Genomic DNA, 24,267 nt, shown 5'->3' on the forward strand with positions numbered 1-24,267 from the left:
TAATCCATAAGAGAGGGGACGCCAAAGACTTGAAAAATTATAGACCAATCAGCTTACTGTCACAAAGTATTTACTAAGGTAATCGCAAATAGAATCAGGAACACCTTAGACTTCTGTCAATCAAAGGAGAAGGCAGGATTCCGTAAAGGCTACTCAGCAATAGACTATATTCACGCTATCAATCAGGTGATGGAGAAATGTGCGGAATATAACAAACCCTTATATATAGATTTCATTGAATACGACAAATCGTTTGATTCTGTCGACATCTAAGCAGTCATGGAGGAATTACTGAATCAGGCTGTAGACGAGCCGTATGTGAAAATACTGAAAGATATCTATAGCGGCTCTACAGCCACCATAGTCCTCCATAAAGAAAAGCAACAAAATCCCAATAAAGAAAGGCGTCGGGCAGGGAGATACGATCTCTCCAATGGAATTCACAACGTATTTACAGGAGGTGTTCAGAGACCTGGATTGGGTAGAATTGGGAAAAAGTGTCAATGGAGAATACCCTAGTAACTAGCGATTCGCTGATGATATTGCCTTGCTTAGTAACTTAGAGGATAATGAGAGCAGCATTGCGGGCAAGTTGGTAATCCATTGCTTAAATGATATTGCGCGACATAAAAAAACGACACGGGCGTGAAAGAAGACGACACACCAAGCGCAAACTTTCAACTAAGTTTATTGTCCCACTGCGTCATTTTATACATGGCAGGCAACGTGGATCGCGCATGCGCTTACAAGGAAATGAAGTGTGAAGTCATGTAACGTGGTTACGTGTCATGTGACGCCGCGTCCAAGTAAGGCAATTCTTTTTCTGTGAGAGCCAGAGACGGGAAGCTAACACACGCATCACCCAATTTCGCGATCATCTGCGCTTCAGATATCTCACGGATGAGCTGCGTTCTGCCACGGGAAACAATCGTGCATTGATCCTCAAGAGGCTTGCACACATGATCGCGACAGTGGATCGCCAAGAAACCACCAGAGCCGTTTTTTACATTGTTGCTGTGTTAGCGGAGCCGATCATTGAGGCAACGCCCAGTTTGTCCGATATATTTCTTCCCACATGAAAGCGGGAGGTTGTACACCACCCGGTGTACACACTCGACAAACTTTTTTCGGTGATGCTTTCTGCACTTATCGGAAGGGACTGCATTTGGATCAGTCAGCCTGCAAAGCTTGCCGAGCTTGTCAGGAGCAGAAAAAACAACTCTTACGTTCGCCCTTTGGGCAATCTTTTTCAAGTTGTGGGATATCCCGTGCATGTATGGTATGACACTTACTTTAGGGCGTATGCCAGGAGGGGCATCGGCAACTGACTTCTGCGTGCTGGATCGCGTTTATCTTAAGATGCGTTCCGCGACAGACACTAGCACCACCCTAGGATATCCAGCCAGGGACAACCGCAAAGTTTGCGCTGCTAAGCTTGCGTCCACAACATGACAGCAAGACTTGCTAAGGGCATTCTTGAAGCACAAACTGATAATGGCCCGCTTAACAAGCTTAGAATGTGCGGACGTATACGGCAGAAGTGGTTTGTTGGCTCGCGGCTCATACGACCAACACGTGTGGCTGTCCTGAAAGTTCAGGCGACGATCAAGAAAACGGAGAGACCTATCCACCGGCATCTCATGAGTAGTTTGAAGGGGGACTATAGTCCCCCTTCAAACTCTTGAGGAGCAAGCCTCTTGATGATCAATGCACGATTGTTTCCCGTGGCAGAACGCAGCTCATCCGTGAGATATCTGAAGCGCAGATGATCGCGAAATTGGGTGATGCGTGTGTTAGCTTCCCGTCTCTGGCTCTCACAGAAAAAGAATTGCGTTACTTGGACGCGGCGTCACATGACACGTAACCATGTTACATGACTTCGCACTTCATTTCCTTGTAAGCGCATGCGCGATCCACGTTGCCTGCCATGTGTAAAATGACGCAGTGGCACAATAAACTTAGTTGAAAGTTCGCGCTTGGTGTGTCGTCTTCTTTCACGTCCGTGTCGTTTTTTTATGACGCGCAATATCACTTAAGTAATTAGAGGATAAATTGCAACCCATGCTCACTGACCTGGAGAGGTAAAGCAGAAGGGTTGGTCTAAAAATTAATCTGCAGAAAGCTAAAGTATAACAGTCTCGGAAGAGAACAGCAGTTTACAATACGTTACCGAGGCACTCGAAGTGGTAGGGGAATACATCTACTTTGGACAGGTAGTGACCGCTGATCCGGATCATGAGACTGAAATAATCAGAAGAATAAGAAAGGGCTCGGGTGCATTTGGCAGGCATTCTCAGATCATGAACAACAGGTTGTCATTATCCCTCAAGAGAAATGTGTATTACAGCTGTGTCTTACCAGTACTCACGTACGGGGCAGAAACCTGGTGGCTTGCGAAATAGGGTTCTATCTCAATTGAGGACGACGCAGCGAGCTATGGAAAGAAGAATGATCGGTGTAACGTTAAGCGATAAGAAAAGAGCACATTGGATGCGGGAACAAACGCGAGTTAATGACATGTTATTTGAAATCAAGAAAATGAAAGCGGCATGGGCAGGATATGTAATGAGGAGGTAAGATAACCGATGGTCCATAATGGTTACGGACTGCATTGCGAGGGAAGGCAAGTGTAGCAGGGGGCGGCAGAAAGTTAGGTGGGCGGATAAGATTAAGAAGTTTGCATGGACAACATCGCCACAATTAGTACGTGACCGGGGTATTTGGAGGAGTATGGGAGAGGCCTTAGCCCTGCAGAGGGCGTAATCAGGCTGATGATGATGATGAATCTCGATGGTTTATTAAACGACGGCTTGGTAGGCTGGTAGATCCTCGGTACGCAGTTGCTGCTTGCGCTCAGCTACAGCGCATGTTCTTGCGCCCTGCCTGAAGCATCCGCACGGCGTAGCCGAGCTTGTTCGCGGTTCTACTCGCGGCGTTGCTGATCAATTACCTGCTGCTCAGCAGGTATTGGTCTGCAGGTATACCTGCTGCTCAGGAGTGCTCATGACGCGTTGCCCACTTATTTTGCAGCGGGAGAAAAGCTGCTGCGCGCGTGCTCCGTTTCGACGGAGAGCAACGACGTCATTATTGTCGCTGCCAATTGTGCGCCTCTCTTTTTTTTGCGCATCCGAATGGGGTTGATCCGGAGGAGATTCTGCGCACAGGTGACCGACGGACGAAAGGGCTAGCGGTATGCGGCTTCACTGTAAAAACGGCCTCATAACTGCTGCATGAAAGAAAGGCCACACTGGCCGTTTACAGTTTGGTTCGTATTGTTTGTTTTTCTGGCGGTTGTTATAGCGTGCTTGAAGTAACACACACACACACATATATATATATATATATATATATATATATATATATATATATATATATATATATATATATATATGTGTGTGTGTGTGTGTGTGTGTGTGTGTGTGTGTGTGTGTGTGTGTGTGTGTGTGTGTGTGTGTGTGTGTGTATAAAGAAGGTGCAGTCTGGCATCAGGCGGGCTGCAAACGGACACCAGTCTAGGGAACCCGAGATGGCCCATGAACGGTGGTGGCTGAGTAGACATGAAGTACAAAATACAAACGTCGCTGACGCTGTTTCGTCGCTTCTCTGCCATCGTGGACATATTTCACTATTATTCAATGGTCATTTTTTCACCATCTTCATTGCCTTATTTTCCCGGTGTGGTCATTTTGTCGCCATCACACCACTGTCGTAACGTCATCATCCTCTTTCCGTCGCCGCCAATACGTTGTCATTTCTCAGCCGCGCGCGGGGAAGAGGAGGGGGGCACTTTATGATGCCGTATTCATACCATTCTTGTCGTCATCATACAGTATTCATTGTGAATGCGTGGTCTCACCGATTTTATGATGTCAGAGTGCAACTTTTCTGCATTCTCCAACCCTTTGTTGTGATGCCACCAGCGTCTTTATGCTCTCATGTCGCCGTTAGCACGAATTCGCGATTGCATCAACGCCATGATCTCATTAGCCAAAGCGTACAGTAGTCTTCGGGGAGCGGTAATCTAAAGAGTAACTCTACGGGGACGTAAACTTGCCGTCCGACTGAGTATACCTGCGTAACACAGCCGAATGAAAATGACTCTGCTATCCATATTACTTCGATATTAGAGTCCTCGAATAAGTGTATGTGAGCATAACTAAAGCTGCCTATCTAATCAAGCTGTTCTTCCAATGCAATCAGCTGCAGAAATCGGTTAATGGCAAAGCCAGAACAGCATATGACAGCAGTTTTTTGAAACACCAGAAATATCGATGTGGCCACAGTTTATACGGGTATATGTACGCCAAATTAGCTATAGCTACTTACGTGTTTTCTTCAGCGGCGTACCCATAATAAAGCAGCCGTCGTTTGCAAAGAATATCTGATATATTCTGGATATGTCGTTGTCTAGCGTGCCATCATCTGCAGAGGTGAGATAAGTGACAACTGTTGGTTAGCACAATAATTCTTCAAAAGTGAGGAAACTGGTTCTTTGCAAAAGCTGTTAGAAGAATCCCTTTTGATTCCTTAAATTTCGCGAACGGAATGTAAGCTCAATAATGTTCATTGCTTCCTAGTAATGGGAATATAGCTCGGCTTAGGTCAGACTAGGTAGTTCGAGAAAAAGTAGCTGCTTACAAGAAACTGTTAAAGTAGTAGGCTTCATCTGTATGTCACGTAAGAACATAATTGCATGACGGAAACGCGCTGCGAAAACAGGAAACGCGTTTCATTCATGGCGCTTATCAACACGCCAGGAGCTATTCTCAACATAGAGCCAACTGTTTCAGTTAGATACCGTAAATACCCGCCGTGGTTGCTCAGTGGCTATGGTGTTCGGCTGCTGAGCACGAGGTCGCGGGATCGAATCCCGGCCACGGCGGCCGCATTTCGATGCGGGCGAAATGCGAAAAACACCCGTGTGCTTAGATTTAGGTGCACGTTAAAGAACCCCAGGTGGTCAAAATTTCCGGAGTCCTCCACTACGGCGTGCCTCATAATCAGAAAGTGGTTTTGGCACGTAAAACCCCAAATATTATTATTAGATACCGTAAATATTTATGGCAGGAAATAACAAACGAAACAGAAATAAAACAAGCAGAGCAGAAGGCAAAATGAATATGCACGTCCAACAAAATTTCTGCAGTCAACCTGAAGGGAAGCTTTAATAAAGCATTTACCTTAATGCTATGTTAGCACCCGAAATTCTTCAATTGTCGGCATTTTCACATTACGAAACGCGTGATATCGTGTAATATCCATTGGCATGCAATGCAGAGAGCATATCTTAAATGCTATGCTGATATGCAGTGCACTGCTGACAAGCAAAGTGGAAATGTAAGCACCAATTCATGCGGATGCGCAATATGAGTAACCGGAGCAGCGATGTCGAGATCGCGAAGAATATTTCAGTGCTTTGTGAGAGATAAAATAGCAATCGCAGGTGCTTTTAAACACAAATACGACTGATATATACTTGCATATAAGAGTTGTGCACCATTTCAATCATTTTGTGGCATATGTAATATAGGTTATTGGCCAAGAAAGAGCACACACGAAGAGGCCCATAAAGAACAGCTGATGAAATTAATGCAAATCGTGGTATTCGCTGAATCTAATAAGCTATTTGAATAAAAGTTCGGCGCACATCAGAGATGCCCATGAGGCAACTATTCGTGATGAGGTTTGCAGTAGCAACTTTCGCTTTCGTTAGGCTGAATACAAATACAGGTGCGCTTAACAACACTACTTTTCAGGCAGCGTGCAAGGTTATGAAACGCGCTTGCTGTTGGTTCATTCAAAGCACAGGAAATAATCATTATATATATATATATATATATATATATATATATATATAGCATGGAATCCCAGGAACGGGCACAGAAATGCTTCCAAGAAATGAAACACGTAGGCAAAATAAAAACTTTACTGACGATTCGGCCGGGGTGCAACCTTCATAAAGAGCGCGATTGCAAGCACACAGAATTCAAATTAATACTTTTTCTCCGTAAAAAGAAAGAAACCTGACAGGAAATACCAACGTGAATACAGTCTTACAAACGTGCGCGTACAAACAGTGGTATTAAAAAAATATTTTCGATGAGCACTAGCACGCCTATATTTAATGGCGTCATGAATATTAACACGGGCTTCGGCTAATGTCAAAGTCAACGAAGAGAACCATGGATGGAAACGTGCGCGCCCGTAGTGGTGCAATAATAGGAGCGCAAAGTTACTCGTACATACCGTGGCACTGTAGAAAAAGAACCAATGGAAAGCCATCGAGGTAGGTAGTTTGTGAATAAACTGCACGTCAACAGGTCCCAATTCAGTGTTGTCCACAGGGAGGAAAGACGAAATCCGTTACCAATGGAAAGTAGGGAGGGGTGACATGGGTGACGCGTTAACAAGCAGCATGCGAGGGGTCGCAGATGCCAGGATACTGTTCCTTTGTTCTTTGTTTGAAGTTGCTGCAAGCTTTGGGCGGCCTTGAAGGTTGTGAACCCACCTCCCACCAGGTTTAGCGCACCTGTACTCTGGCCTGCACTTAGCTCTGAGTTGAACGAAGTGCGTTCCAAGGCCTGCTTTCCACAATTGGTATCCTTTGTGTCTGCGGAAAAGCTGTTTTTATACAGTCTATGCGTGGGTGAGGAAGAATAAAATATAAATGAAAAATTATCTGAGAAACTGTACTAATAAACATGAACGTAACAGCAGGGCGAGAGGAACTTTCATTATTTCATGCAGAATATAAATATCATGTCATAAACGTGGCATATAACACATGATGAACAAAACAAAAACGAGGTAAAAGCAGTAGCCAACATTTGGACTAGCGGACTTGTCTTTTTCAAGGCGACACATATGCTTTCCTGGGCAAAGTATACGGGATGTTTTTCTTTCTTTTTAGCTGCACGAAATTTTTTTTAAAATTGCCCATAGTAGGTAGTACAATTCTAACCCATGAGGTAGATTACTCGATGAGGAAGCCAATGCTTTCAAGAGAAATCAGAATGTTGATTTGAATAATTAATGTAATTTAGTTAATTATCATTCTTATTAATTTCTTTACGCCACATATATGATTCTGCGAATTGTAGCCGCTGAGTTCGCAAGGCGTATTCACTTGGAAAAAATTTTCTCTGCAGCATCAGTTCCGACAGGAACATTTGCAATGTGCCCACCGAAGCGCATTGGTATTCCAGTTGCTCATGTGTTCCAATGCATAAAACAGCAGTTGCTTAAAAACTAACTGGAACGCAAATGCATTTCGTCAGACTTTGAAAATTTATACCTCGGAACTGGTGCTGTCCAGAGTATTCGTTCCTCGTGGATACGCCATGAGAACTCAGCGGCTACAATTCGTAGAATAATATGTGTGGCACAGAGTAAATAATTCAAAAGGTAATTAGCGTAATACGTAAACATTCAATTGAATATTTAGTTTTTGTAGAAGTAATGGCCGCCTTATCGAGTAATTTAGATCAAGGGTTAGAATTCCGCTTTCTGCTATGGGCAATTTCTCGGGCTACCCGTATACAATTGTACGGAGCGTGTAATGCAGCTTGGCATTCATAATACTGTGGGATAGATTGCAGAGGTCCAGAAGCACGCGCAGCTTACTCGCCACACTACAACGAAGGCAAGGAGATCCATGCTTCAGGAACCCTGATATCACCCCTATAGAATAGCGGGGCAGTTCTTTGATGTTCTTCCGTCCATTCTTGAGAACATTACGGTCGCGTCTATAACTAGGAACATGCACCCCGATGATAATCGCGGTAGAAGTAATGCAACGGCCGCCAACCTCCCCAGGAATATACTCAGTGACCAGCGACAGGTCAGGTTTATGAATACCGCTTATTGTAAGGGACATCGGGCGTTCAACATCGTCAGTGTCGATGGTAGGCAAGGAATTACCAATGCTGCGTCTGCTGGGACGAGACTCGCAAATCTGCATTTGAAAAAAAGGCACTGTTTCCAAACAGGCCCTCCGACTTCTTGGGGCAAGGCAATGACGCATCGCTTCATTTATTTGGTTCTGACACATCAGGATCAGATAGAGGGTGCTCCTCCTAACCTGAACGAGCCCGCTTACGGGGCGGCACGCGAACTTGCCCATCGCGCTACGCCCGACAAATCAGAAGCCGACTCCCCAGAGAACAAGGACACGCCCTCCACCTACAACGAGATTACTAAGTACTACTATCTCAGCCGTAGAACCTACATCGCTCGTCATCCGGGGCTCAACAGAGCTCAAGCACCAACGCTCCGTCTACTACAAACGAATACGTATCTCAATCCATCGCTTACATAAAATCTATCCGGATACTTAAACTCATGGTTCTAGCCACGATTGTGGAGAAATTAGTAACGTTAGAACACATGCTATGGTGGTGTGCCCGGTCGCTCTCTATCATCGATAACAGCTCGGGAAGATGGGAGACGGTTCACCGCAGCCCTCTTCTGGCTGACCAACTCTGGGTTTTCCAGCAGGCACACGATGCAGCCCAGAGGCTTGGCCATCTGATTTCTACGTGGGAACGGCCTGCTTCGTGAAAGCTCACAATCTCGAGGGCTTCAGTAAAGTATTACCATAGCATACCATTTGCTATAGGCAATCTCTAAAATTTTTCGTGCAGCTAAAAAAAAAAGTTGTGTACATGGGTAGGGATCTCTAAAGGGGAGAGGGGCTAAGGCGGTTGGGCGAGGGCGAGGGGGGTAGGGAATTGAAAAGAAAAGCGCGTTATTGGATGTTGGTCGTGGAATGAGAGGTAGCACCGTGTGTCAGCCGGCCGTGTGTTTTTTCATGGAAGGCGCGTGGATGTTGGGGGGAGGGCGGCATTATCTGCTCCACTAGTGGACAGTGAACTACCAGCTCTTTGAAAGAGAGAATAAAAGAAGTGGCAGAAAATGGTGCCCATGGAAAGAAATACTAAAATGGAATAAATATATCAATAAAGGAGACAAAATGAAAGAAAAACAAAGCTCTAAGAAGACCAATGAAAAATAACAGTGCTGTTGCCAAAGCTTGAAATTTAGAATAGTAAATATATTCTAAAGCTCCATCTGAAAGGTTTATGCCTTTTCGTTGCAACTTATTGAGCTTGTGAATGACGTATGATTCTCCGTATTGTCTGTCTCGCGCAGAATGCAAGTTTGACTGCAGGATGCAGAGTTGAAGTCCATAAAAGTAATGACCTGGTTCGTGGAAACTGGCACGCCCCAATTACTTCAAATTCCTGCCATGGGTTTGGACCGTGCCTAGGCGGCGTTCGTACTATTGTCCCCGCATGTTTGGTGCCTTCTCGATCGTAGCTGCATCAGTGATTAATCAGTCGACGCTGTTTAGAAGACCACGTATAAGCCGGAGAAGAGTTCTTGCCGAGCGGCTCATATGAAGTGACGGACCTTCTCATTCTCAGGCGCCTCTTGGATTGGCGCCATGAAAGAGACATTTAATTTCTTCTGCGTAGAGCGTAACGCTCTCGGTTGCCTATTCCATTCTCGTCTCAAGCAAAAGTTTAGCGAGTTCTGTTCGAATGGCGTTTGTAAACGTCTGTATGAGCTTCATGCGGAACGCTGTCCAAGAGGTGAGGGTCGCTTCGTTGTTTTAGAACCTCGGATATTATTCTAATGAGAAATACACGTTGTGGAGCTTCTCCGTGTCGGACTAGCTGTTGAATGGCGCGACCCGTTCAAATTGTTCCAGCCACTATTTCGGAACTGCCAGGTGCAGCTTATTCAAATGGTCGATGAGTGCCGTGGCTGCTGCAGTATGACTGGGCTAGTCGATGTGCTCACCATCATGGTGATGGTTGCATTCTTGACCTGATGGACTCGAACTGGCAAGGCCCCAAATTCTTGCCGCAGCTGGAGCCTTTGGAGGAGTTAATTTCCTTTCTCTTTGTCCTCTCGTAGCTTCAACGCTAGTCAAGGAGGGAAGGTGCTGCAGGTCCGAAGTCGGCGCCCCTGGATTATTCGAGTGCACGGTGGCAGCGCGAAGGAAAAGCCGTTGTCCGATAAAGTGACGCTTTATTCAAACGCCGAGGCGTCTGTCCGAGTCCAAGCCCGAAGCTCCGCTCTCTTGCACACAACCAAACATGACTTTTTAAGCACTCATTTGTACAAAGAAGTCGCAAACCAGCCAATCACATATGCGACTTCACATCAGTGTAACCAATAGCACAACCACCTTCGTGCCGCAAACGGCATTGGCGGAAACAGTGGCACTATTTACAACACGCCACGGGATAGGATTTCTCAAAGACACGTGCCACCTCCCTCTCCCCTACGCTGGGCTGCGAGTATCCGCCCCTGATGTCTTACTCTTTTCACCTGCAAGCGGCCGCCATGCAAGCTGCCGAGAATGTTTCCATGAAATCACGGCTTATTGATTGCATATCCGCCCGACAGCGGGCTGCCCTGCCAGTCGTGCGAAAGCTGGCTCCCGTGCAGCTGTGTGCCGGTTCGCTTGAAAGCATCCATCGGTCGTAGCCGGCTAAGTAGTTTAATGCTACCGCCGTTTTCACGGGCCTTCTTAGAAGGCGCACGCGGATGCCAAAAACACGATACGGGCTGGGCAGCGTGGCGTCGCCCAATTTCCGTGACCGAGACGGTCGACGGGACATTTGCGAAGAGCATGGGCAGTAGCGTTGACGGTGACCTCAAGCAGCCCCCCCCCCAAACTTTTATCTTCACGCCCGTCTCTCCGAACGCTCCCCTTCAGCCCTTGTTCCCCTTCAGCCCATCTAGTGCCTTTTCTATGGTGCCGCCACTAATCCGTTTTCTCTTCACGCGTGTGTATTTCCCGCGTACCCTCTTCGCGGCACCCACCTGCGTGCTTCGTTTCCGGTTATTGGCCGATACATCAGCGTGCGCACTCGTCCTTGCTTTTCTGTAGTCGCCTAAACTGGGCCACAAAGCAACAGCAAGGTCAACTTCCTAACCTCAAACTGACTGGCGGCTTCTTCGCAGCTCCTCAGTTTCTGCTTCTTGGATGTGGTCCTTGTCGGTGGTGGCACGAAAGAGGCCCAAGCTGCTGTGTTTTTTTTTCCTGGGGTTGTCCTCTGAAGCACAAGCACGACCAACAAATGTCACGTAGTAGCGGTGATTGGCAAGAAGGTTAAAATGATAAGTGGAACAGCAATGAACTGATGCAGTTCATTGGGCGAACTTTTTCCCGCAACGAAACTCGTCGGCGGCGGAAGAAGCAAGCTTGAACGCCGCGTGTCGGACCTAGAGCGACAGCTTACTCATTCGTTATTTAGAACTTCCTCCAAGAGCCCTGGATTAAGCGCCTCATGCGCTTCATGCTTCTCTGACGAACCCGCCTAACGAAAGTTCAAGGACACATAAATAGTACGATATCGCTGGCGCATCGCTGTGCTATAACAAAAACGCTATAACAAACCGGCGCCAAAAGTGGGCGGTAAAAAACTACAGGAGTGCACGCGGCAACACTAAATAGCTCACCAATCTTCTCATGGCATGTTTTTCGCACAGGACGCATATTTATTCTTGACAAATAGAAATGGTGAGTCGTTGTGGAGCCACACATAAATTGTTTGGTTATCTTTTAATGTGTTTTATAAACACCTTCATTCTTAAGAATTTCAAAAATAATCTATTAAAATTAATTTGCGAATTTAAGACAGCTTGATCAATTCGTGGAGATTCGTGGACAGCGTGAGAATCCTGGAGCACTAGTGATCGGGAATAGACTAGGCAAAAAAGAAAAATGTACATAGGTAATATTGTCACGTGGTAGTGACGTTGAGGAACACAGTAGTAATACTGTTTAAGACAAAACTAACTTTTATTGTGCGAACCTGTGCCCACAAAACAGGCTACACTTATAGCACAACAATAGTGACGAACACGGTCGGCGATCGTCGAAGATATGATCAGAGAGTCATGCGCGTCGGCTTTCATACAGCAGCCGTCGAATGTTCCAGACTAATCGTTGGGACCCGGGTGCCTTCCACAAACTTCTACACCATTCGCGTCATGCGATGAAATCAGATAACATAAGGTTCGGCGACAAGAGACAGCGGATAGAAGCATCAATAACTTTCCAGAAACTTCGGATACATGCAGGCGCGTCCCGCGCTGTGCGATAACATTTGTTAGACGGCGAAACGTCGTCGCTCAATAAAGATAAGTACACGTGTCAATATATATGTCAACAAGTTCAATAAGTTCAACAAGTTCAAGTATGTCAATATGTCAACAAGTTGAGACGGTGGAACAAGCAGACGAGTGTTTCTTCGAACCTCGTATTCATCCCTTGCTTGCGCCTTCTCGCATGCGGCAATGCTTAGTAACATACGACCCCCGCCGGTGGGAGTGCCGTTTGGACGCTTAGGTAAGCTAAGGGTCGTTGTCGGAGAAGTAGGGCGTCAAACGGGCGATGTGCACGATCAACTAGGTGGTACGGATGATGACGAGCTACCTTCTACAGGGGCAATCGCGCATGTGACTTCACTGATCTGGCAGAGAACCGTATAAGGTCCAGAGTAGCCAGAGAAAAGCTTCGAAAACAGGCCCACGTGGCGGAACGGCGTCAAAAGAACGTCCAAAAAACCTGGACAGAAGTGAATGGGTGTGTGGTGGCCATCATAGCGGGCTTTTTGGATATCTGCGAGACAGAGAGACCATGCCGTGCAATCTGGTGAGCTGTTTGACTGCGAGTAGCAGTATCGCAGATGTATTCTGTAGGAGCGCAGGTATCTGATGGCAGGAGAGTCCCAAAGGTCAGCGTTGGGTGGCGGCCAAACCAGGCAAAAAGGACAAAAGCCGGCAGTTTAGAGGCGGGACAAGTTGTACGCGAATATCACAAAAGGCAAAGTACAGGGCCAGCTGTCTGCATTCCTCCGCAAGGCCGAATTGTGGTGACGTAACCTCTGACCTTGGGCATAGAAACATGGGAAACGGTCAGCTAGGCGGGAGGAAGCGACGGCTCACACACAGTCCAGGTCAGCAATCGATAGCTCCTGACGAACGATGGCTTGAACAAGTAGTATCATGGTGGAGCTTGATTCACAGGCATCGGGGCACAGGGAAGCAAGAGACTTAGCCTCAAGTTCACGTCGTGTGATCTTTGCGACGTATTCCGTGATTAGCAGCAGTTGTGAGGCAAGTGCGCAATAGCATGACCATATCGCTACCATGTGGGCAGGTCGAGAGAACTGATAGTCAATAGGTCAGCTTTTGGCATTTTTAGAACGCTTGCGCTCATCAATGATAGCATCCACTGTGCTACAGTCCTTCCAGATTAGGAGCTTGAACGCGTCATCTGCTATAACTTTTATGACGGGTTCCACTTTCTCTGACTGAGTCATACCATCATCCGCATTGCGGGAGACGGCCAGCACATCTTGCATGTAAGACAGGTAGAATTCCGTCGATGTTTCGGCACGTGTTGCTATGTACGTCTTCGCCGGGATATTTCGACCAAGAGACATGCGAAACAAAGCAGGTATCTTTTTCTAGCAGGTAACCCAGCTTCCAATTTCCTCTTCGTGATTCTGGAACCACACCCTTGCTGTCCCTTGTAGATAAAATAGGATGTTGGCCAACTTGACCTTATCGTCCCTTCAGTTATTCTTTCTTGCACGCTGATAGATCGCCAACCACTGCTGAATTTTCACATTATCAGTCAAACAAAACGTGTCTGGGTCTCGTGACTAGGCGACGAAAACCACTGATGTTTCCAGGATTGCGTCGGGAACCGTCTTTTCTGTCGTTGTGGGAAGAGCCAGACGCGGTCACTGCGGAGCTCCGTTTTATCCAGTTAGCACGGCACACCTCCACCATAGATGTGACAGGGCTACGACTAGGCAAAATAAAAGGGAAAATGTATTCAGGTAAATGTATATATAAGCCGAGATGACGAAACAACATCCACTCGAGCGCTTCTTCGATCCTCGTCTTCATGTGCTTGCTTGCGCCTTATCCAATGTACGGAAATTGCTTGTAAAGCAATCGTTAGTGCATAACGGGCTCGGCGATTAAATCCATGAAATTATTTACGCACTCTGTAATAACATGTGGTAATATGAAATTTTCCTTGGCGTAGACTGGAGGCAAATACGAGCAATCGGAAGTTGGAAGCATCCACATCGGATGGCCTTCTTTATTTGTTTCAAATAAATATTTTATGAGGGGCACTTCCAGTTCACAAAACAGTATCAAGCAGGGAAATGCCTCGTGTACTACCAATGGGGCATTACACATATCTTAAGGTTATTGTTTTCTGTTTGTAAAACTGTAACAAATGACCTATGACCTAGCTCGACATCTTTACAGCGCATATGATGTCTGTCGGATACTGTACAGCTTAAACGCCTGAAGAATATACCTATGCAAGATATACAGGATAATTTGGGTAAGTTAATACTAAAACCCGTCTTTACACTACTGTGCCATATGGGTGTTTGTAGATAAGGTTACAGGCCTGCCTAAATGGACGAAGACGCGTAGCTGTAGCAAGGACGTCCAGAAGGGCATTTTAATTCTGTGTGCAAGTTGGACGTTTTGTTTATACCATTGTCTCTACGTTTATATTGATCTTGTGAATAATCGCAGCTTGTATTTCATTCATCGGACAATGTTATTGCATTCGTATAGAAAGTCGAGCCAATATCATTAACAAACCAAAATTTTCCGTACTTAGACTTCGGAAAAAATGGATTGTTGTTCCGCCCACTTCATAACAAGACACCGTTTCATGAATTGACACAAACGGTAACTGTAACAGTAATGTATATTTTTTCCAAGTAGAAACTCATCAGCAACAAGTAGTACATTGCAATTTTTACTCTAAGGTAATTTGTTAAACAACATATTTAGTGCATTATTGTATGAGAGCTGGTCCTTCATTTTTATTCTTCACGCAAGTAATACCTGCCCCTTTGAGTAAGCCAGCTCAACCACCACACTTGCGTTGCCGTTGTAGGCCATAGGAAATCTTTATTCTCACTAAAACCAGGTGTATATTGTTAGTGAGCTCATTGCCACCGCGGGCCGTAGCCGTTTCATTGGGTGGAAAAACAGAGTCTAGGGTGCCATACGACACTCCTGCCGGTAGTGTATATAAAGACCGCAACTGTAGCATGAGCCCACCTGGTATGCATCTTCCATGTACTTCTGGGTGCCTGCCGCCTAAAGCAGCATGAGAAGGACGTCGGGTGTTCAGAGGATTTCACTGCCGGTCTGACAGAGTGTACAGGGTGGTGGCCGGGGAAATCTTTGTGAGCCTCCCTCGTCGTGCAGCCCCCCCCCCCTCACTGCGGATAGTTGCGGTTGATGGGGCCTAAAGTACCTAGTTCTCTATCCCGGCCCGCCAAGATAGTTCATGGCCGGGGTCAATACCACGGTACTGTCTCAGTATTTGTCTCCCTCTAGGTTCAGGCTGGCTCGAGGTCAAATCGGCAGGTGTTGGCGGGGCGCAGTGTAGCTGTCAAAAGAGCGTCTTCTTAATTAGCTGGGCAAAGCTTGTCAGTTTCTCAAAGGAGGAAAATGAATGGCCAATGAGATATGGCCTGAAGCGAGGGTGGCACCGCCGGAAAACATGTGAGACCTTAGTGGACTAGGTGGCTCTCGTATCAGTATGTCGAAAGAGTTCTTGCACGGCCCGAAGATATTCTCACAGACCCTCATCTGGGTATTGCGCTCGGGCATCGAGATGGCGTAGGGTGCTCTATTCATCTAAAATGCCACAGTCATTCAAGATGTCGCTTCAGTCGCCGGCAATTCATTGTGCTCGGGCAGCTCGTCGATGGTTCCAACGTCCGTACCGATCCGGACAAATTTCGCGCCATCAAGAATTTCACCGTAGCCACCTGTGCCAGCACCATTCGAAGATTTGTGGGCCTCTTCTCATACTTCCGCTGGTTCGTAAGTAATTTCGCTAACGTTGTACGTCCTCTCACATGGGTTCGTAAGAAAGACGCTGCTTTTGTCTGGGGTGCGGAACAAGCTACTCAATTCGTTGAGCTTACCGTGCGACTAACCTGATCACCAGTTCTCGCCCTATTTCACGTGACCGCTCCAACGGAAGTTCGCACCGATACCAGCAGTCATGGAATCGGCGCTGTTTTAGCTCAGCACCACCAAGGTTGCAACTGTGTTAGTGCGTACGCCAGCTATATTTTGTCCCAAGCGGAGGGCAATTACTTCATTACTGAACGCGAGTGCGTGGCCCTCGTTTTGGCAGTAGGTAAATTTTGCCTGTACTTGTACAACAGGACATTCACAGTTGTTACCGACCATCATGCCTCATGCTGGCTTTCATCCTAAAGGATCCTACTGGACGTCTCCGTCGGTCCGATCTACAACCCTTTGAGCATTAATACACAGTTTTGCATACGAGCGGCTGAGTGCCTGAAGAAGCTGATTGCTTGTTGCACCGTACAGTAGACCAACCGGAGCTTCCCGACAGCTGCGAATGTATCTGCGTCCTGTTGCTTACTGCGAGTCAGAACACCGGAGATGAGCAAGGCCGTGACCATTACTTGCGAGATGTCATTCTCCGGCTGACGTTTGAGGGACTTTCCTCATCAATGCATACGTTTATGCTGCAATATGGTGTCTTCTACAGCTACAACGTGCACCCGAACGTTTCTGAACTGCTATGGTTATTGAAACTCATATGCTTCAAACTGTCACCGCACAGCTACACAATGTTCCTACCACAGGTCACCTCGGAGTTTAGGACGTACGACCCTTTTCTTCATCGCTTTCCTTGGCCCTGTATTTACCGCTCCGTCTACCCTTACGGCGCTTTCCATGAACAATGCCAGCGCTCCAAGCTGGCCGCCTTCAAGCACTTGACGTGCCATGGGAGCAGTTCTCAAGCGTTAACCTTAACCTTCTTGGCCCTTTCCCGCTATCAGCATGCGGAAATAAGTGGACCGCTGTCGGTACCGACTACGCGACCAAGTACGTGATCACTCGGACTCTTCCAACCAGATGTCAACGGACGTCGCCGACTTCCTCCTCGAAGACGTTATACTTCACCTTGGCGCTCAACGACAGCTACTCACAGACAGGGCCACTATTTTATGTGAAAGGTTGTCTAGGACCTCGACCTTTTGTACTCCTCTGCTACAAAGCACAAGCTGACAATGGCCTCACACCAATTGGCCTCAGACCAATGGCCTCAAAGACCATATTAATAGAACGATGAAAGCCATGCTTTATGTATGTTTCTGCCGACTATCAAGACTAGCAGGCAGCTCTACCGTTCGTAACATTTCCTATAGTTCCTCCCAACATGACTGTGGTGGTTTTCGCTGTGTTATCTCTTGTAAAAAAGAAACCAGAGCAGGAATGGCCACTCTGGTGGAGTACTTGGCCACAGCCTCCTATATGAATACAACAATCAAACACCGGCCCTCAGTCCCCAGCACATGCGAAGCAACTGAGCACGCGGGCGGTCAGACCTGTGACGCAGCACAGGGTGCTAAGAATCTCTGGGTCCGGACAGGCCGTCATTGGAATCTGAACCTGGCAACGTTTAACGCTAGAACGTTATCTAGTGAGGCGAGTCTAGTAATGCTATTGGAGGTATTAGAGGGGAGTAAATGGGATATATGGCTCAGTGAGGTTAGGAGGACAAAAGAAGCATGTACAGCACTAAAAAGCGGGCACGTCCTGTGCTACCGGGGCTTAGCGGAAATACGAGAACTAAGAGTCAGATTCCTGATTAATAAAATATAGCTGGTAACATACAGGAATTCTATGCCATTAAGGAGAGGGTGGTAGGTCTGGTTGTGAAACTTAATAAGAGGTACAAATTGAAGGTCGTACAGGTCTACGCCCCTACATCCAGTCATGATGACCAGGAAGTCTAAAGCTTCTATGAAGACGCGGAATCGGCGATGGGTAAAGTGAAAACAAAATACACTATACTGATGCGCGACTTCAATGCCAAGGTAGACAAGAAGCAGGCTGGAGACAAGGCAATGGAGGAATATGGTACAGGCTCTAGGAAGAGTGGGGGAGAGTTATTAGTATTGTTTGCCGAACAGAATAATATGTGGATAATGAATACCTTCTCCCGCAAGCGGGATACCCGAAAGTGACGTGGGGGAGCCCGAATGGCGGGACTAGAAATGAAATAGACTTTATACTTTGCGCTAACCCTGACATCATACAAGATGTGGACGTGCTCGGCAAGGTGCGCTGCACTGACCATAGGATGGTGAGAACTCAAATTAGCCTAGACTTGAGGAGGGAATGGAATAAACTGGTACATAAAAAGCCGGTCAATGAGTTAGCAGTAAGAGGGAAAATAGAGGACTTACGGATCAAGCTACAGAACAGGTTTTCGGCTTTAACTCAGCAAGAGGACCTTAGTGTTGAAGCAATGAACGACAATCTTATGGGCATCATTAAGGAGTGTGCAATAGAAGTCGATGGTAACTCCGTTAGACAGGATACCAGTAAGGTATCGCAGGGGACGAAAGGTCTGATCAGGAAACGCCATTGTATGACAGCCTCTAACCCTACAGCTAGAATAGAACTGGCAGAACTTCCCAATTTAATTAACAAGCGTAAAACATATGACATAAGGCAGCTTAATATGGATAGAATTGAACATGCTCTCAGGAACGGAGGAAGCCTAAAAGCAGTGAAGAAGGAATTAGGAAATGGCAAGAATCAGATGTATGCGTTAAGAGACAAAGCCGGCAATATCGTAACTAATATGGATGAGATAGTTCAAGCGGCTGAGGAGTTCTATAGAGATTTATACAGTACCAGTGGCACCCCTGACGATAATGGAACAGAGAGTAGTCTAAGGGAATATGAAATCCCACAAGTAACGCCGGAAGAAGTAAAGAAAGCCTTGGGAGCTATGCAAAGGTGGAAGGCAGCTGGGGAGGATCAGGTAACAGCTGATTTATTGAAAGATGGTGGGAATATTGCTCTACAAAAACTGGCCACCCTGTATATGCAATGCCTCATGGCTTCGATCGTACCGGAATCTTGGAAGAACGTCAACTTAATCCTAATCCATAAGAAAGGGGCGCCAAAAACTTGAAATATTATGGACCGATCTGCTTACTGTCCGTTGCCTACGAAGTATTTGCTGAGGTAATCGCAAATAGAATCACGAACACCTTAGACTTCTGTCAATCAAAGGACTAGGCAGGATTCCGTAAAGGCTACTCAACAATAGACCATATTCAGATCATCAATCAGGTGATAGAGAAACGTGCGGAATATAACCAACCCTTATATATCACTTTCATTGATTATGAGAAAGCGTTTGATACAGTCGAAACCTCAGCAATCAGGGAGGCATTACAGAATCAGGGTGTAGACAGCCGTATGTAAAAATGCTAAAAGATATCCATAGCGGCTCCACAGCCACCGTAGTTCTCCATAAAGAAACCAACAAAATCTCAATATAGAAAGGCGCCAGGCAAGGAGACACAATCTCTCCAATGCTATTCACAGCGTGTTTAAAGGAGGTATTGGGAAGAATTGGGGATAAGAGTTAATGGAGAATACCTTAATAACTTGCGATTCGCTGATCATATTGCCTTGCTTAGTAACTCATGGAAACAATTGCAAAGCATGCGCACTGACCTGGAGAGGCAAAGCAGAAGGGTGGGTCTAAAAACTAATCTGCAGAAAACTACAGTAAGGTATAACAGTCTCGGAAGAGAACAGCAGTTTACAATACGTAGCGAGGCACTCGAAGTGGTAAGGGAATACATCTACTTGGGACAGGTAGTGACCGCGGATCCGGATCATGATACTGAAATAATCCGAAGAATAGAAATGGGCTAGGGTGCGTTTAGCAGGCATTCTGAGATCATGAACAGCATGTTGCCATTAACCCTGAAGAGGAAAGTGTTTAACAGCTGTGTCTTACCGGTACTCGTGTACGGGACAGAAACCCGGAGGCTTACGAAAAGGGTTCTACCTAAATTGAGGAAGACGCATCGAGCTATGGAAAGAAGAATGATGGGTGTAACGTGAAGCGATAAGAAAAGAACACATTGGATGAGGGAACAAACGCGAGGTAATGATATGTTAGTTGAAATCAAGAAAATATGGGGGGGGCATGGGCAGGATATGGAATGAGGAGGGAAGATAACCGATGCTCATTATGGTTACGTACTGCATTCCGAGAAAAGGCAACTGTAGCAGGGGCGGCAGAAAGTTAGGTGGGCGGATGAGATTAAGAAATTTGCAGGGACAACATGGACACAATTAGTACATGACCGGGATAGTTGGAGAAGTATGGGAGAGGCCTTTGTCCTGCAGTGGGCGTAACCAGGCTGCTGCTGCTGCTGATGATGATGGTGATGATGACAGAAGAAACCCCAGGCTGTAATTTGAGAGACGCCTTCCAGCCGTTCTTGACACGTCATACAATACGCCCGTGGCGCCATCTTCAGAGCTATAGAGACACGCCAATTGCGAGACTGCGAATTAACGGTTCGTAGGAATAGCAACGGCGCTTCTATGCCCCCCAGCCACCGTGATGCGCATTTCAACTTTGTTGACGTGGGCCTTCTTTGGACACCGTCGCGGTGACATAGCCTTTGCGAAAAGTTGAATAAGCATTACTCTAGCTTGTACCGTGTTTTGCGCCAAGTGATCGACATCACTTAAGAAATCACGCCTCTCGATTCCACCATGTATCGGCCTTCCACCGACATTGTCCATGTCACCCACCTCATGCGTTACCACTCTGACGATCTAGCGAGCACGGGACGGCGCCTTCGTCACCAGATATCATGTTGTTGTTGTTGCCTGAAAACATGGATCGTACCCACGAGGGGGATTGGGCACACTGTATAGAATGAAACGAATGCCCAACAACATACCCAAAGGGTTAAAGGCCGAACATTCAGAACGAATCATTCGGCAATTAGCTGATGACACCTATTTTTTGAGTGCCTATACATCAACTAGACAAAAGAAAAGAAATTAAACTGAGAAGCAAAGGAAAAATAATATTAAAACGAAATGTCGCAGGGTCGGTACTCTAGCAGCGTAACCTTCCGGATGATTCAATGAACTTGTGCAGAACACTAATCATTGAACCATGGCCTGTGCCTAATTGACAGACACCAAAACACAATATGTTTGGTGTTTTAAGTGATAAACCCAGTTTTCTAGTCTGAAAAATGCGGAACATTTTGCGAAAGGAGGAGAAGCGGTGGCAAGAACGAAAGAAACGGTCAATAGTTTCTGTTTGATTACAAAAGGAACGCAGGTTAGATATAGATAGACCAGATCTATGAAGGTAAAAAATTGGGCTGGGAACTAGACAGCAGAAACATGCTGAAATCACCTCGCATTTTTTCGAAAGGCATTTGGTCCTGTTCTACTGAAAACTTAGATGATGAAAATCATATGCGGAATGTATGAGTGATTCATTACAAGCCACCAATAAACGGCGTGAATTTGGCTCCTGGTATAAAAGACAAATCAGGAAGAACATTTGAGATCATGTTAGCAAGCACAGACAGAGGCCAAGACGACGAGGCTTGCTGATGCCTTGCGAACTGGCTTCTAACTTGTATTCGAGTGAATGCTGCACCATGTATCACGCAGCATGCAGGTCGTCAACAAGGCCCAGCCGCAGTGACGCCATTGTGCTAAATCACAACCTGCCGCAATTTCTACTATATGCCTAGGCCTGGTAGATGACGGGCTTGTGTGGAGGTAGCGAAACTGTTGTTACCTATGCTTCCACACTCACGTTGTTGACGTGTAAGTAATTTTACAGCTGAAGAAGCAAGGTGGCAAAAGTGCTCCTGCAAAACTTCGGTAGGTTATGCATCTGCGGATAGTGTAAGCACTGATGATCCGAAGGCTCGCCCGCTGTTACTTTCGGCAAAATCTCGAATGCCAATACCATCACCTTTGCGATTGTGGCGTCGCCGTGCCCGCGAGAGAAAAATCTGCGCCCAGTGGAGCCTGTGGGAAAGCTCCTGAATTGGTGATGAGTGAGTAGACCCCAATTAGTACATGACCGGGGTAGTTGGAGAAGTATGGGAGAGGCCTTTCCCCTGCAGTGGGCGTAACCAGTCTGATGATGATGATGATGATGAGTTGACCCCTAACGAATTGCGTCTAAGGATGGAAAGCGGCGGGCCGTAAAGCAGGCTAAAAGGATTGTGTTTACAGCAGTGAATTCCTTTTAGAGAGTTGTCGCACAGCTGCCTTTCAGATCGAGACGAGGCTCACGGACCGAGTAGAGGTTTGATGCTATCGCCGTCCTGTGCTGCCAAACGGCATGGGTGGACGCAGACGATGTGGGACGACGAGACGTGGAATCACGCGTTGTTTCAAATGGCAAGGGCTGTTGTGACTGAGCGCTCTGGTGGCGTACTGAACAAGGACGGCTGCCCGCAAGTCCTCGTAAAGTCGGGACCAGGGAGTACCAGCCCGAGCCAAGATCTTTGTTGATAAGCACGTGGCTGTCAAGCTAAATGAACGAGATGTCCGTCATGGTGATGCAGAATTCCCCAACACGCTGCATCCGCGGGACGTCTGCCGAACCGCGTGAAAGAGTCACTTTTGCCTTGTTAGAGCCGCTACGCTGGTGCGGTTCGGCTCGATCGTGTGGGTAACCAATTTGTGCCAGGCGGCGCGAAGAGGTAGCTGCCATGGTCGTGTTTATTTAGGCCGGCCAGCCATGGTGCCGGCGGACTTTGGAAGCAGCAGATAAATGCGGCCGCTCAGGTCAAGCTAGCTAACGTGTTTGCGCACCACAGGCACGTGAGCCGTTTTTTTCAGCGGCTCTGGAGGCGACAGTCGCGCCACTGCAGTATGATGTCAGTGATATATTTGATATTTCACAGGTCGTGCTTGCATACTATGAATGTCATGGCTATTGGTGGTGTTATATATTTATACATATATAACTTATTCTGTACTAAGAGTTTGTAAATATATGGACCTTTAAAATTGAGTCTACATATACTCGCACCCGTCATATACCGGCACACTAGGAGCCCTGGATGTAAATAAATTATTAGACGCGTTCGCTAGGTCTGTCCCGAATAGTTCTTTCTGAATAACCCTCATATTCTTAGGGATAGTGTGTGTTTTATCACGTTGTTGCAATGCGCATGAAGAAGCCCAGTATAATTGATGTCGTCCAATACTATGTTACAGAAATCCAGAGTAAGAGTCAGTTCCAGCTGATCGTAGCAGCTTGTTGAACCTAAAGCAATTGCGTTTTAAAGCTGCTAGGTTATCAACGGAGCACGTTGTTCGATATATTCTGAATAGCTTATCCTTTGTTTAGATTTAGTATTTCAAAATTGCTATATTCAGGGTCCACTTGATAATCCAGGGTGTACGCATGAACCCTACGTACTAATCTACGCCTTTTTATTGGAAATGCAAATAATATGTGGGATGATTCACATCGTCATCGATGTAATGAGATAGAGAAGAAGACAACAGGGTTAGCTGGAGGAATGTAGCAAAAAATGAGTTCTACCTGCAGTACCATAGCAAAATCTTTATATTGGCACAGTCGAAAACAGGAACTTGTGTACAATAACATGAAAGTCACGTTCAACGAATGACGAACCACCATCGAGGGCTACAAAGGAAGTGACGAACAACATGCCGGCCACTGGAATATGTCACCAGGCCTGATGTTCTATGGAGCGTTCCAAGTGCATCTAGATTTACGGCTGACGACACCGCCACTAAAGGCACCGTTCGTGCTTCCAATGAACAAGATGAGTCTGAAACTTGTTCTAAAGAACTCATCTTAACTCATGAGACTAAACCAGCTGTAACGCCGCCAGACAGTGATATAATTGTTCAGAACGCACTGCTCGACATTCAGAAATGCCACATGAAGCAACAGCTGGTAGGTCTTGCTACGCTGTCAGGATCTGGAAGCAAGAGAGAAAAGCCCTTCTTAAAATTGTAGATATTTATTGTAAATTCGCCCGGTGTACATACCTGCCTTCATTCTTATGAGTATACTTGCTCTAGGAACGAATGGTTGACATACGAGGATCGCATGCAGAACATGCGGGCATTTCTGTATGGCAACGCACGGAACTCATCCGGTCTTCGGTTACGTTCACACGTGAATGAATCGTGGAATGAGTGTAAGGAGAGTTTCTCTCGAGCATTCAAAACAGTCCCGTACAATTTTGGAATAATGTAATATTGTACAGACAGAAATCAATAAACAGCAGAGATTAAGTGTTGGAAAAGTCGCAATTAATTTGTACATCCTAACCAAGACATCCGCAATTGTCAGTT

General features: G+C 46.4%; 1 protein-coding gene across 5 annotated transcripts in view; it reads right to left on the reverse strand.

Annotated features, from left to right (window-relative positions):
• LOC142590574 (uncharacterized) overlaps positions 1-24,267 on the reverse strand; it is a 197,943-nt gene that overhangs the window by 23,951 nt on the left and 149,725 nt on the right. For 4 of the 5 annotated variants that reach the window (XM_075702862.1, XM_075702861.1, XM_075702859.1 and 1 more), the window contains one exon: positions 4,327-4,422. In XM_075702862.1, the coding sequence (XP_075558977.1) occupies positions 4,327-4,422 (96 nt within the window). Of the gene's footprint in view, positions 1-2,377; positions 2,435-4,326; positions 4,423-24,267 lie in introns of those variants that run through there. The other variant, XM_075702863.1, reaches the window with a different exon arrangement.

This window comes from Dermacentor variabilis, chromosome 8 (genome assembly GCF_050947875.1).
Source record: "Dermacentor variabilis isolate Ectoservices chromosome 8, ASM5094787v1, whole genome shotgun sequence".
Classification (NCBI taxonomy): domain Eukaryota; kingdom Metazoa; phylum Arthropoda; class Arachnida; order Ixodida; family Ixodidae; genus Dermacentor; species Dermacentor variabilis.